This window comes from Sorex araneus, chromosome 1 (genome assembly GCF_027595985.1).
Source record: "Sorex araneus isolate mSorAra2 chromosome 1, mSorAra2.pri, whole genome shotgun sequence".
Classification (NCBI taxonomy): Eukaryota; Metazoa; Chordata; class Mammalia; order Eulipotyphla; family Soricidae; genus Sorex; species Sorex araneus.
In genome coordinates this window covers 284,996,656-285,009,748 of record NC_073302.1, presented here as the reverse complement: position 1 = coordinate 285,009,748, position 13,093 = coordinate 284,996,656, and the positions used below count along the sequence as shown (strand labels likewise).

Below are 13,093 nucleotides of genomic sequence, written 5' to 3'. Positions count from 1 at the left end.
CCCACAAAAAAACAGATAAATAAACAGCAAATAATCTTGTGCTTCATATATCCTAGATTTTATCCAGCTCTTAATCAGAGTCTCAGATGATTTATTTGTACGGGAATTTAAGAAGCTCTGGGCCCACATTGCATTCTCTATCCTTCCTTTAAATTGCTTATTCTCAGCCCTTCATTGGTCAATAAGCTACATAAAAATAATTGTTTTTACACAGTTAATGTAAGAATGTCATTAAAGTGCTAAAAACAGGACACATTTTACCAACTAATCTTGAGAAAGGGAAAAATAAAACAATTTGAATAACTTATGTTTATTTGTAATGATGCAATAAATATAAGTCTGCATACAAATTAACTTATTTCTGGTCTTACTCACATCTATAGAGTTTAGGAAAGGCCAGGACAAAAACATATTGGATGATAAATACTTAAGTTTAAATTTTTTACTCCCTCTATTGATCTCAAAATTACACTGAGCATTTTCTCCCAAAACATATAAAAGACCATGCCTTTCTTGTTTTATGTCTGCTAGTGTAATTTAGATTTAGTTATGAAAACTGCAGAATAGCTAGTTGATATGGAATGTATGTTACAAGACTACTTAAACTTTAATTAATAATGCTTTCCTCTTTACCTCAGTAATTTAATAGCAGTTCTGTGTCTAAGTCAAAGCAGTGAGAATCATTCCTTAGGCATTAAAGGACAACCCTTTTAATTCTATTATTTAAAATTCATGATTTTGATATATAATTTCTTAAAACAATGAAAGATGATTTCAGATGATTTGATATGTATCCAGATTCCATTTACCAATTTTACTAACAAAATAGCAAGCATTCAGGAAGAATCTCAATTATTTAGAGACTAAAGCAGAAATGTATTATCAGAATAATACTCAAAATGGTCTCATATTAAGTAAAATATACTTTTTTTAGACATACATTTCAATCCTCTTTAGCCTAATTTTCATAAGTACAATAACAACTATAGCAGATGACAAATTTCAAAGTGCTTAGAATTTTGAACTTTGAAATGAATGAGGCAATGTTTCTTTGCATAATTTTTGTGGTTTTATCATGCACTGTTTTATATGATGTTTCAATACTAGGCACTTGTAAAACATGAATCAAGTCTACATTGTTTAGATTGCTTTCACTGTCACAATATTTGAATTTAATTAACTTCATATAGATGGCTTATTTGTTATAGCTGAATAAATAAATACATAATAAGCTTTTAGTTATTTTCAGTATGTTTCCAACCTGTGTGATATATTTTAATGGGTTAATTATACACACTTTACAAAGCAATCTGACTATATCTTAACTGAATGGAATTTTATAAAAATTTAATTTCAGAAAGAATATGGTACATTTTTAATATAATCTTTGGAAGTTACTAATTTAACCAATTCTTACATGCTTGTATTATCCATTCAATAGCATTTACATCAGAAGAAAAAGCCAAAAATAATATAAAATAACAAAGTAAAATTTAGTATGTGAATAAATGTGCAGTTTTAGGTAGTTCTGGAAAGGAAAAAAGAAGGAGTTTTAATTTCTAAATAATGGCATTTATACTTGTTTTGCAAGTTTTTATAACCTGCATGTTAAGTTCAGGTTTGAAGTTATGGTGATTTTTATTTAAAATAAGTCTGAGAAAATCAAGAATTTTCATTTATCCTACAGTACTCACTACTAAATAAATTAATGACTTTTATTATTCAGTGGGTAACAAAGTACCATTTTAAATTTACCATGCACATAGAACACATTATTTTTTCTTCCAAACTCACTATTAATATCATGATGTGATCTCATTGTGTAGAAACTGATCTAAGAATAGTCACAACCCCATTGTACAATTTAATCTATGTTTATTTTAAGCTACAGATATAAATCAATGATGCTTTTTAGGTCTAATAACAGTATTCCAAGCTATATACTTATCTTTTCCAATTAATATTGTTTAAAAAGGATTATTTATGATTAAAAGTCCAACCAAGATAATACATAGAAAACGTTTCAGAAACTAGATAGTGTTATCAGTGCTGGGGTAGCATAGAATTATATTTATAATGAATTGAAAATGTTTGTGGAACTGGAAGTGGTTAAGAATAGAGATTATAAAAGTTTTCAGGACTGGTTGTGAATGCCTCAAATATTTAGAGTTGGGATATGGATGAGAACGTATGAGAGAAAAGAGGAAGAAGATAAAAACTTGATGGCAAACAGGCATTAAGAAATTCGCTGGATGGCTAAGAAGCTATCAGGAGGGTCTAGAAACAAGAGAGTCTTTAAGAATCCACATCACCATTGTTCTACGGAGACATTTTAAGATATCTGCACCAATAACGGTGGAATATATTTTGCCTAAAATTATTATTCTGTAAATCTTATTGAAAATCAGTTTGATGGTGGTTAGCATGTTCTGTTTCCTAAAACCCAAATGGTTGTTATTGAAATTGCAGCATATTCCTAAGAATTGCAAGAAGTGCAACTGAAAATGTTTAAGTAGGGCAGTTTTGATATAACATATTTATTGTGGTTGTTGCTTTGCTTTGGGGGTCACACCCAGTGGTCCTCAGGACTTTCTCTTGGCTCTTCCTTTGCTCAGGGATCATTTTTGGCAGGTTTGGAGATGCCTGATATCTAGCCCATGTCCTCCACCTGCAAGGCACATACCTGACATTCTGTACATCTCTGACCCTATACCATATTTTTACAATAATATTCTGGCATATGTTTTAACCTTTTGCCCATCAGAATTTAAGGGTATTAGAATAGTTAAGTAAGGGAAAATGCAACAATGATAATGAGAGTAGGTTTACTCTGTCTGGCTAAAACATAAATACCCCTTGCTGCCACTATGTACCCCTGTTGTTTACAACCTGCAATAATTCACTATTTTGTAAGTATGTAGGTGTCAAGATGAGGCTGAGAAGATTCCATACTGTGGCTTCATGTTATTAGTGAAACAGTCACACATATTCAAATGAAATACTGCAATACAGTAACAATATAAACTATCTATAATATAGAGATTTTAGAATATTTATGATAGCAAAGTATTTTGTTTCTTAAAATTACCATTTACATACTTTTTTGGGTGGCTTTTTATAATATATTATTAGTAAATAACATAGGTTCAAGATATAAATAGAAATATTGGAAAATCTAAAAAATGTTAAATTCTTTGATATCACTGATGATGAGTACTAAATGACAACTAAAAAGTGGAATTTGTCACATTAAAGTATAGAGAATGGTCACACCCATAAGCCACCTCCTGCTGGCACCAGATAATCTCCTCGCTGGTAACCCTCCAGAACTCACGGCTGCTTCTCCTGGAAGGGAGCATAAAATGAGCTCCCATAACCATGCCACCAGATTTGTGCCAGGCTATTTTAACTCAGGGTGCCCCAGAGGGGTGAGGATGAGAGCCCTCCCCGCTCCAAGGGACCCAGCCCCGGCAGTCAACCTCCACAACCCAACTGCCACCACGCTCCACTTCCCACACGCTCGGGCCAAGCCTCATGCATAAGTGAACATATTCCTGGACTGCGCAGCCAGGAAAGCATCATAAGACACATAAGACACTCCCTACCCATTTTTCATAATTACCACACCATATTTGGTGGGGTTCAGTGAGTAAGCAACAAATCATAGAGGGAAATATATATATGCATATATACATATTTTCAGACATATATACCAAAGCTCACATCACCCAAACTCTAACAACATGTTAGTGATATCCTATAGAATATTAATGGCTCCTGCCAAGATAGAGCAATCTTCACAGTTTCCTATTTAAACGCTTTTTTTAAAGCATGTTCAGCAGTTCTTCATAACAGACAATACAAAGTATATTCTTTAATTTGTATTTTGGGTCAGGGATTGAGGCTTGGGATGGAAACATCCCAAATTAGGTGGTGAAAAGGTGTAATGGTGGTGGGATGGTCATTTGAATATTAAATGTAACTAAATATTGTTAAGTAACATAAAATAAAAAAAGAAAAAAATAAGTATATAGACCAAGCTTTGTAAGTGTAGCTCATGGTAATTCAATAATAAAAAGAAAAGTATATAGACCACTCTGTGGTCTGAAGAAAAAAAAGAACCAAAAGTTAATTTAATTCAATGATTATTATTATATAATTTATAAACTATGAATATTTGCATGATTGGAGGAAAATCATAAAATTATTAGAACTCAACCTTGGTATATTTCTTTTTTTAGTTTAGCTGGTTTATTAACAATAATAGTTATCAGGCTTTGAGGAATGACTCTATAGCATTATTAAGTATTTAAACAAGATAAAAATATTTTTCTAGGGGGCTGGAGCGATAGTACAGCGGGGAGGGCGTTTGCTTTGCATGCGGCCTACCCAGGTTCTATTCCCAGCATCCCATATGGTCCCCTGAGCACTACCAGGGGTAATTCCTGAGTGCAGAGCCAGGAGTAACCCCTGCGCATCGCCGGGTGTGACCCCAAAAGCCAAAAATATATTTTTCTATATCCCATGTGCCCCTAGTCTTATGATAGCTGGATGCTTACTGAATCAATAGGCTTTGTGGCATTATTCAAGCAGAAATAAAAGAAATGAAAAATTTGGGCAAGTATTAACTGGACACCTATAGGACAATAAAACACAAGACTTCACATAAGGATTAAAGGAACATCTGAGTGTGAGGCCATGTTCTAGAAGGGGAAAATAAAAAGGCAAGCACCATTGACCGAGCCCATACAGAATCCTTTTTTTGCAACAAGAGGGAACAGGGATAGTGATCTTGAAGGTCCCTCTTCCATACCACCACAACAACATGAAGAAACAGCACAAGTCCCCGCCACAAGGAGAGGACTATGAAAGGAGTCCGGAAACCTCAATAGGCATTTCCTGCAAGCTTGAGCTTTCTGGTAAAGAATTCAGAGTTGAAATCCTCAAGATGTTCAGTGAACTCAATGGAAACATTGACAAGTTAAAGAGGACCTGACAGAAACAGTACAACAGACAGCCGAGAAAATACGGGAAGAAATGAGAGCAGAAATAAAAAATCCTTGGTCTATTTCTTATCACTTCCTATAGCCTGGACTGGAGCTATAGCACAGCAGGTAGGGCGTATGCCTTGCACGCAGCAGACAAAGGTTCGATTCCTCCATCCCTCTCAAAAAGCCCGGCAAACTACCGAGAGTATTTTGCCCACATGGCAGAGTCTGGCAAGCTACCCGTGGCATATTCGATATGCCAAAAACAGTAACAGCTAGTCTCATAATGGAGGCGTTACTGGTGCCCGCTCGAGCAAATTGATGAACAATGGGATTACAGTGCTACAGAGTTACCAATAGCCATTCGTCACTGTATCACTGTCATCCCATTGTCCATCAATTTGCTCAAGTGGGTTCCAGTAATGTCTCATTCATCTTAGTCCTGAGATTTTAGCAGCCTCTCTTTACTCATCCTTTCCAATGGTACTGCATTGGAGGCTCTTTCAGGGTCAGGGAAATGAGACCCATCATTGTTCTTGGTTTTGGCATATTGAATATGTCATGGGGAGCTTGCCGGATTCTCTGAGACAGAGAACTAGACAATAAGACTGTACTTTCAGGGATCATTTGTATAGTATAGACATTCGTAATATTTACGAATACCTAAGATAATTTTTAATTAGATACTTTTTTTTCCCTTTTTGTGTAACACCTTTTGTGTAACACCTGGCGATGCTCAGGGGTTACACCTGGTTCATGCACTCAGAAATTACTCCTTGTGGTGCTCAGGGGACCATATGGGATGCAGGGAATGGAACCCGGGTTGGCCACATGCAAGGCAAAGGCCCTACCTGCTGTACTATTACTCCAGCCCAGGTACTTTTTTCTTAATTGAATCACCTTAAGAACAGTTACAAAGCTTTCAGGTTTAAGTCTCAGTCATACAATGATCAAACACCCATCCCTTCAGCAGTGCACATGTTCCACCACCAAGAACCCCAGATCATTGCAAAACACATATATCTATAATCATTGCAAAATACCAACCCCCACACTGCCTGTGTGGCAGGTTAATCAGATACTTTTGAGGTGATTAATGTACTCTATTCTAGTTATGAGGTATTTTATAAAGAATAAAATATTCAGAATTAGCACAAGGAAGAAACAAAAGTATTATTCGATATTAGCTGTTATAAATATTACCAGTGTGAAATTTCTAGAGTACAATTTTTGTTATTAATACCATCTAAATCATGTCTCAATTTGCATAAAGAATTTATCAACTTAGACATATACAGACAAATTATTATGGTGCCTTACAAATATAGAAATATGGCCTATTTGTTGGTACTTTCCCTGTTCATCTTTATTTCAGCATGCTATCTACAGTGGTTTCCTAACCACTCATAAAAAATTGAAAGGCTACAGCTATAAACTCTCTAAAACATAATAGGCAACCCACTTATAGCAGATGTGGATTTTTTAAATGTTTGCCTGAAGTTTCTGAATACCGCCTCCAAAAGCTCCCCAATTCTCCTGGACAGTTACGTGTACTGAACTTGTCCATTTCAGAAGTAATTGAAAACAAGGTTTTGAAGTAAAAAATTCATTCGTGCCACCCTGACAAGCGTGGCTTTGTGGGAAACTATTATTAGTTGATGTTCCCCACTGTCTCTGCTCCTTTTGTGAAACAAACCAAAAAGAGTTTTCCATAAATATATAAAAAGCTATTGTGCTTAAAACTTAAGAAGAGAAAAACACTAATTCCACATATAGGATATAAAAATGTTCTAAGGTATTATATAAAGATTTGTTTATCTTAAAATTTTACTATTGAAATGGCAATGAAGTCATAGTACATAGAAATGTCCAAAAAAGAATAAAATAAAATATTGAGTATTACTTACATATATCTATAATCATTGCAAAATACATTAAGGCATATTTTGACTCTTAGAATACATTGTGTTGAAAGAAAAACTCTCTTACACTTTTTTTTTGTGTGTGTGTGTGAGAATAGACAACCAAACAAAGAAAACAAGAGAAATTTTCCTGATGATAAGCCACAGTAATACCAACAACAAGAATCCATGTCCTTAATGTTCTTAGAAAAGTCGAATTTATTTTATTTTTACTAGAAAATTATATTTAGATATCAGGAGCCTATTTTTTTAATTTTTAATGCTGCTTTTCTGCATATTAAATTCACGTTTGTGTTTGATTTTTGCTACATGTAACCAGAAAACATGCTTCTTTTTTTTTAATCTTACTGCCTTTTTATTTTTCTCTCTTTTGAGTTCTATTTTTTTTAACCAATCTGTTGGGCTTGTCAAACAAAACTCTAGAAGGAAAAAGATAACGGTACCTCAAGCATTTGGAGTGTTCTAAAACAACTACAAGAGAACTGGAAAGTAAATGAGTTCTCCCCGTAAAGTCATGGAAGGGCATGTGAAACAGGTTCAAAGAAGCCCTGTGTGAGTTAGAGGGAGTTTATCAAACCAGTCCCTACAGCAGACAAGGTCAGATGATTGTATAAGGTCACTGCCTTTGGTATGACCTGAAATAAATGAGTAATTGAAAAAGCCAGCTGCCTGGGTACATTAACTTTCACACTTCCTGATCGGTTGATCCACTTTAGTTGTCTTTCCTACAAACAAATTCATGCTCATAACAATGGAACATATGTTCCAGAGTTTGGGTGAGAAGACGAGAGACAGAAATGCATTTGATGACTTTGATGCTATTATTTTGCTGTATGATCTTTGTTTTAGTTACCAATCCAATCCTACCAGGAATGAAGCTCAAATCCGTGCAGTTAAGAAGTGAAGAATCAGAATTTTCAGAAATGCAAACTCATAAGCTTAATCCAATCATGTTTTTTCATCACAACCAACCATATATTTAGGTAATTCTGTTACAATCTTACTATGAGACAACCCTAATGAAATGAATAAACCTCATATAATGTTAAAATTTTATAAAAATGTGTAGAAATTATTTAGTAAGGTTTTCCCCAACCGGTCTGGTCTTCATGTTTTTGTTTTCCCACGAATACTTAATATCCATCAAACTAGTTTTTTTCATGCCCTACATATTTCTAATTTTTAAAACACTCTTCTCATCTGAAAAACATGATCATTTAGTTGTCTCTCACACTGAAGTGTCATTCAAATTTGAAGCCATTCCTAAGAGATAAATAACCCATGAATTTTTGTCTGTAAAAACTGAAAAATAGGTTCATTTTCCTTCTCATTTCTCCTGGCATACTTCTGGACTCGCTATCATCACTTCTTTGTAGTCACAAAAGTGATTGGCGTCAATTCGATTTCATTATGAATTACTTAAGTGGTGGAATCGAACACTTACAGTCTGTGACTTTGAGGGTCCTCTTAACCTCTCCACTTCCGGATCCGCCGCAGCCATCCTCATCATCACAGTCCCCGCTGACCTGCTCCCCCGGTCCATCGCCACTGCCCATCTGAAGCTCCCACTTGTCGGGTTTGGGCGACCTACCCTGTAACAGCTAAAGGTAGATACCAAAAACCGTTATTAGTAGCAAATTCAACTCATTTTGGAATACTTTAGAAATACGAGGAGTTATTGTAAATGTTTTCTCATGAATTTATTTTTTCACTGCAGTCTTTCGGTTTCATCAAATTAAGTCTGCAAAGAAATTAAAAATTTAAATTACTATTTTAGTAATGAGAGGGCAATGTTTACTGACCTACAAAGCTATGCTCTGTGTGCTAGTTTCATTCTCGATAAATAAATTGTGATAATTAGCCATTGAACTCTTTCATATTGAAAAGCTGTTTACTCTTGGTGAGTTATTCCAGTATTGTTCACAGATTTACTGGAAAATGCAATGTTAAACTCACACTTTACAATTAATAATAACTACAGGGCAGTCTAAAATGGGTGCTGCTTAGCACTGTCTTCCTGTTGTTCATCAATATGCTTGATTGGGCACCATATCAAATATGCCACCGGTAGCTTGCCAGGCTCTGCCGTGTAGGTGGAATACTTTTGGTAGCTTGCCGGGCTCTTCGAGAGGGATGGAGGAATCGAACCCAGGTTGACCGCTTGCAAGGCAAACACTCTACCCCCTAAGCTATTGCTTCAGCACAGGTTGGTGCTTGGACAATGAAATTCAGAGACCTGAATTTATCCCCAAATGCATTTCATATATAGTCTCTGCCCTCTTTGAAACAAAGGCAGAAAACAGTTCAGGTCTTCAAATCTTGATAAAGTTGTTACATACAGACAGACAAATAATTGCAAATAATTGCAAATGTTTCAATGTGTTTTGAGTTCTTGGAATAAAGCTAATTTTGAGTTTAAAAAAAGAAAGCGTTAGAAAGGTTTTAGAAAGTAAACAAGATAAGGCCTACATGCTCATGACAGTTCAAATTACTCATGATACAGAATTCATTGTTTTGTTTTGGTTTACAATAATTATTGTTTAATCATGATAAATCAAGCTCCAAAACAGACCAAATCCCATTACAGTATATTGGCTGCTAAATTTGTACCAGTTTGTAAATCCACAGTTTAAATTTTTTTCAAAAATGGAGTTTCATGCTTTCAGAAAATACCCAGTTGAAAGAATCTAGAATTTTGAACATAAATATTTATAGCTTTATTTAAACTTTATTGAATGCCACACTAGCCCAATGTATATGGCAGAAGAGTAACCTTGGAACAACAAATTTAAATCTTACTTCCATTTAAAGAAACACTTAAGAAATTGTACCCATTATCTTGATTTGGGGTACATAAGTATTCATTTACCTTTATGAACAGGCAAAATAGAATAGTCAAAGTGTTCCTTATGGGAGTGCTTGGGAGTGCTTGTAAACATTTTCAAAAGTTCTGAAAATGCCTGAACTCCTGTCTGAAAAGGTGATGTTATGAATAATAGAGTATTCTTCTTAAAGCTCAGAATAAGTAAAATGATTCAATATATGACATTTCCCCCACCTAAGGCATTTTTGTATAACACATGTTCAAAGATGGGCACTGGGAGCTTCCTACTATATTGTGAATAAAATATGCTTCAGCTGAACACTTAATGGGTTTTTACATTTTAGGGACTACATAAAAGCATGAGGGTTGATACTTCCAAGACATTTTCCAAATAATTGCATTGAGAAACAGACAATAATTATATGTTGAAACTATATGGAAACACACAGGGTGAGATATATTCATTAAATCTGGAAAAATACATTTAGTATTCAAAGTGGACTTCAGTAATTAAGAAACTGGCTTTATAACAACATTACCGATATTATATCAGGAAGGGTAAAATCTTAAACAAATTGACAATAATTTTAAAATTCCTATTAAAATTCAAAGTTATTATTAGTTTTTTGTTTTCCCAAAATGTATTAATAGGTGCTAAACCATAAAAGATGTCTTTCATGGTTAGGTGAATTCAGAAAATGTTAATAGAAGCCCCTTTAGTGCTTAATGTGGCAATGTGCATGCTACTTCTAGCAAGAGAAATACTGACATGTAACAAAATACTTAGTTAATAGAACTCTAGGAAAGGAAAAGCTGGATAACATTAGATTTTAAGAAGTATAAAATAATATTGTTTATCTTAATTCAAAAGTCATGGGTATTCTAAGATTGAATATAACTTGATTGAACTTTCTTTATTCATTCGTTTGTTGGCTTATGGGTCGTGCTTATTGATGCTTAGAGGTCACTTCTGGCTCTGCACTGAGTAATTACCCCAGGTGGTGCTCAGAAGAACATATGGGATGTCAGGAATCGAACCTGGGTGAGCCACATGCAAGATGACCACTACCTGCTGTATTATCTCTCTGGCCCTGATTTGAGTTATTATTCTATTCCTACACACTCAGCAAGTTAATACTATACCTTATTTCCCCCATAGATAAATAAGGATGATAATATAGTTGGATCAGTTCTTTTCTTTTTTTCTTTTTGGGTCACACCCAGTGTTGCATAGGAATGAGTGGCTCTGCACTCAGGAATTACTACTGCCAGTGCTCAGGGACTACATGAGATTTGGGGAATCAAGCCCGGGTCGGCCGTCTGCAAGGCAAACGCCCTCCCCACTGTGCCATCGTTCCAGCCTTCCTCCCCAATGTTCTTTTTAATAAGAAAAACACGTAAAGAACTCTATATATCACTGGAACATAAAAAATTATATATTTGTATTATCCACTTTATCATATCTTCTATGAAAACATGATTAAGTACTCAAAGTATATTGTTTGAATTATTTAATAAATTAATTTGTATGACCTCAGTTAAAATTTCCAAACAATTATTTGAAACATGGATGAAAAGCCAAACTGACAAACTTTCCTTTTGTCTGTACACTTCCACAGCAATTTCTGTTTTCATCATATCTTCTCCTTTACTTCCCTAAGTATTATTACAATATTTTACTGGGACATTGGCCAGTACTAAGATATAAAGTCGTGAATAGCATCAGTGTACATCACAAAGACCATCCCAAAGCATTTAAACTGAAAAAATGTGCAAATAGAAAGACAGTCCTTTAAGATCAAACTTACTCTTGCTGGTTTTAGTTAGTCATTGAATACATTATGATACAATAATTCCCTTCTTTATAGAAACTTGTAGAGATAATTAGAACAGAATGTGGGGAAGAATATTATAGTTTCTATATTTCTCTTTATCACTTCAGTGTACTCTGAAATATCTATGGCATAAGAGCACCCTTTTTAAGAAGGAAAATGAGACATCATGATATTTTAATGTAATCAATCTGTGGTAAATAGAACTGTAAAAGACTTCTCATCTACTTCCTGGGACAATGAGTTGGATGCCACTGTCGATATCACTGTCACACTTGCTATTACTGTTACAATTATTCATAAGATGATTGATCAGTTGACTCTGAGTTCAGCAGAAGGGAACTTCTCAGGCTGAACTTAACAGAATTCCAGCTGTTCTTTAATTAAGTTTAATATGTGTTTATACATATACATATACATTCCTTAAAGGCAGAATGTTTACTCTAGCTATTAGCAGAAAGAGATGAATCTTGAGTGGGATGGAGTGAGGGGGGGAAGGGCAGGAGTGATTCTGCCCCAAGCCTGGAAATTGTGTTTTAGTTGCCATAAGAAAGCCCTTAAGAGGTGTTGCCAAACAGCGTGATGAACTACACCCCAACCAGCCTCCGGAGTACAGAGATTTCCATCAGAGCCAATCAGGACGAGGCCCTTTGCCATACACATAAATGGTTTCTAGAAAAAGCTGGGAAAAGGGAGGTTCCAAATTGCATCAAGTTTGACAGTTCAATTGCATCGCGTTCTCGCGTTCGTCCCCAAACAGAGGAACCTGGGCTGAAAGCCCATAGTGATTTTTAACCTATGTAACCCTGAGTTAATAAATGGATATTGTTTATCCATTGCTAAATGTAGTCATTTGTTATATGCAAGAGAAAATGGATATCATTCCTCACCTCCAAATGGCCACTTTGTAACAATTTGTTCCTTTGGTTTCTTTTGAATCGTTAGTGTATGTACTCTCAGAACTAGCGATCAGCTTATTCCAGAGGACACTGTCCAAAGAAGACCTTGCCCTTGAAAAAAAGTTAATTAGTTCCCTCTTTTCTCCACTTTTTTGGTCTCTCTGTCAATCCTTTTAACTGCTTTCCAAGTTAATAGGCAAGATTAACTGCTTCTAGTCATCAATTTATCCAAATATATCCAAGGTAACACCTGACCCAGGCTTCAAACTCTCTCTCTCTCTCTTTTCTCTCACTCTCTCATTATTATCTCTGTCTATTCAGCAAGAAGATTCTTTCTTTAAATGTTTATGCCTATTACTCAATCATTTTATAACCACATTCATTGAAATGATTGCATTAACCTGATAAAAATTATTGGGACATTTCATAAATCAACAACAAAAATAATCCTTTTCATAGTAGCACTTTATTTGAAATCCCAATTTTTTTTGTCTCTCATATGATGTCTTCTCAACTTAGACATCTTTCTCCTCATACTTCTAAGAAACTAAAGATAAAGTTCTGATAATAGCATAAATTCTCTCTCTCATTTTTCCCCTTTGGTCTCTTTCTGGTAACCCATCTGAAC

General features: G+C 34.9%; 1 protein-coding gene across 3 annotated transcripts in view; it reads right to left on the bottom strand.

The window, feature by feature from the left end:
• Nucleotides 1-13,093, bottom strand: part of GPC5 (glypican 5) — a 1,500,378-nt gene that overhangs the window by 745,074 nt on the left and 742,211 nt on the right. For all 3 annotated transcript variants that reach the window (XM_055146010.1, XM_055145996.1, XM_055146005.1), the window contains exon 7: nucleotides 8,355-8,511. In XM_055146010.1, the coding sequence (XP_055001985.1) occupies nucleotides 8,355-8,511 (157 nt within the window). The remainder of the gene's footprint in view (nucleotides 1-8,354; nucleotides 8,512-13,093) is intronic.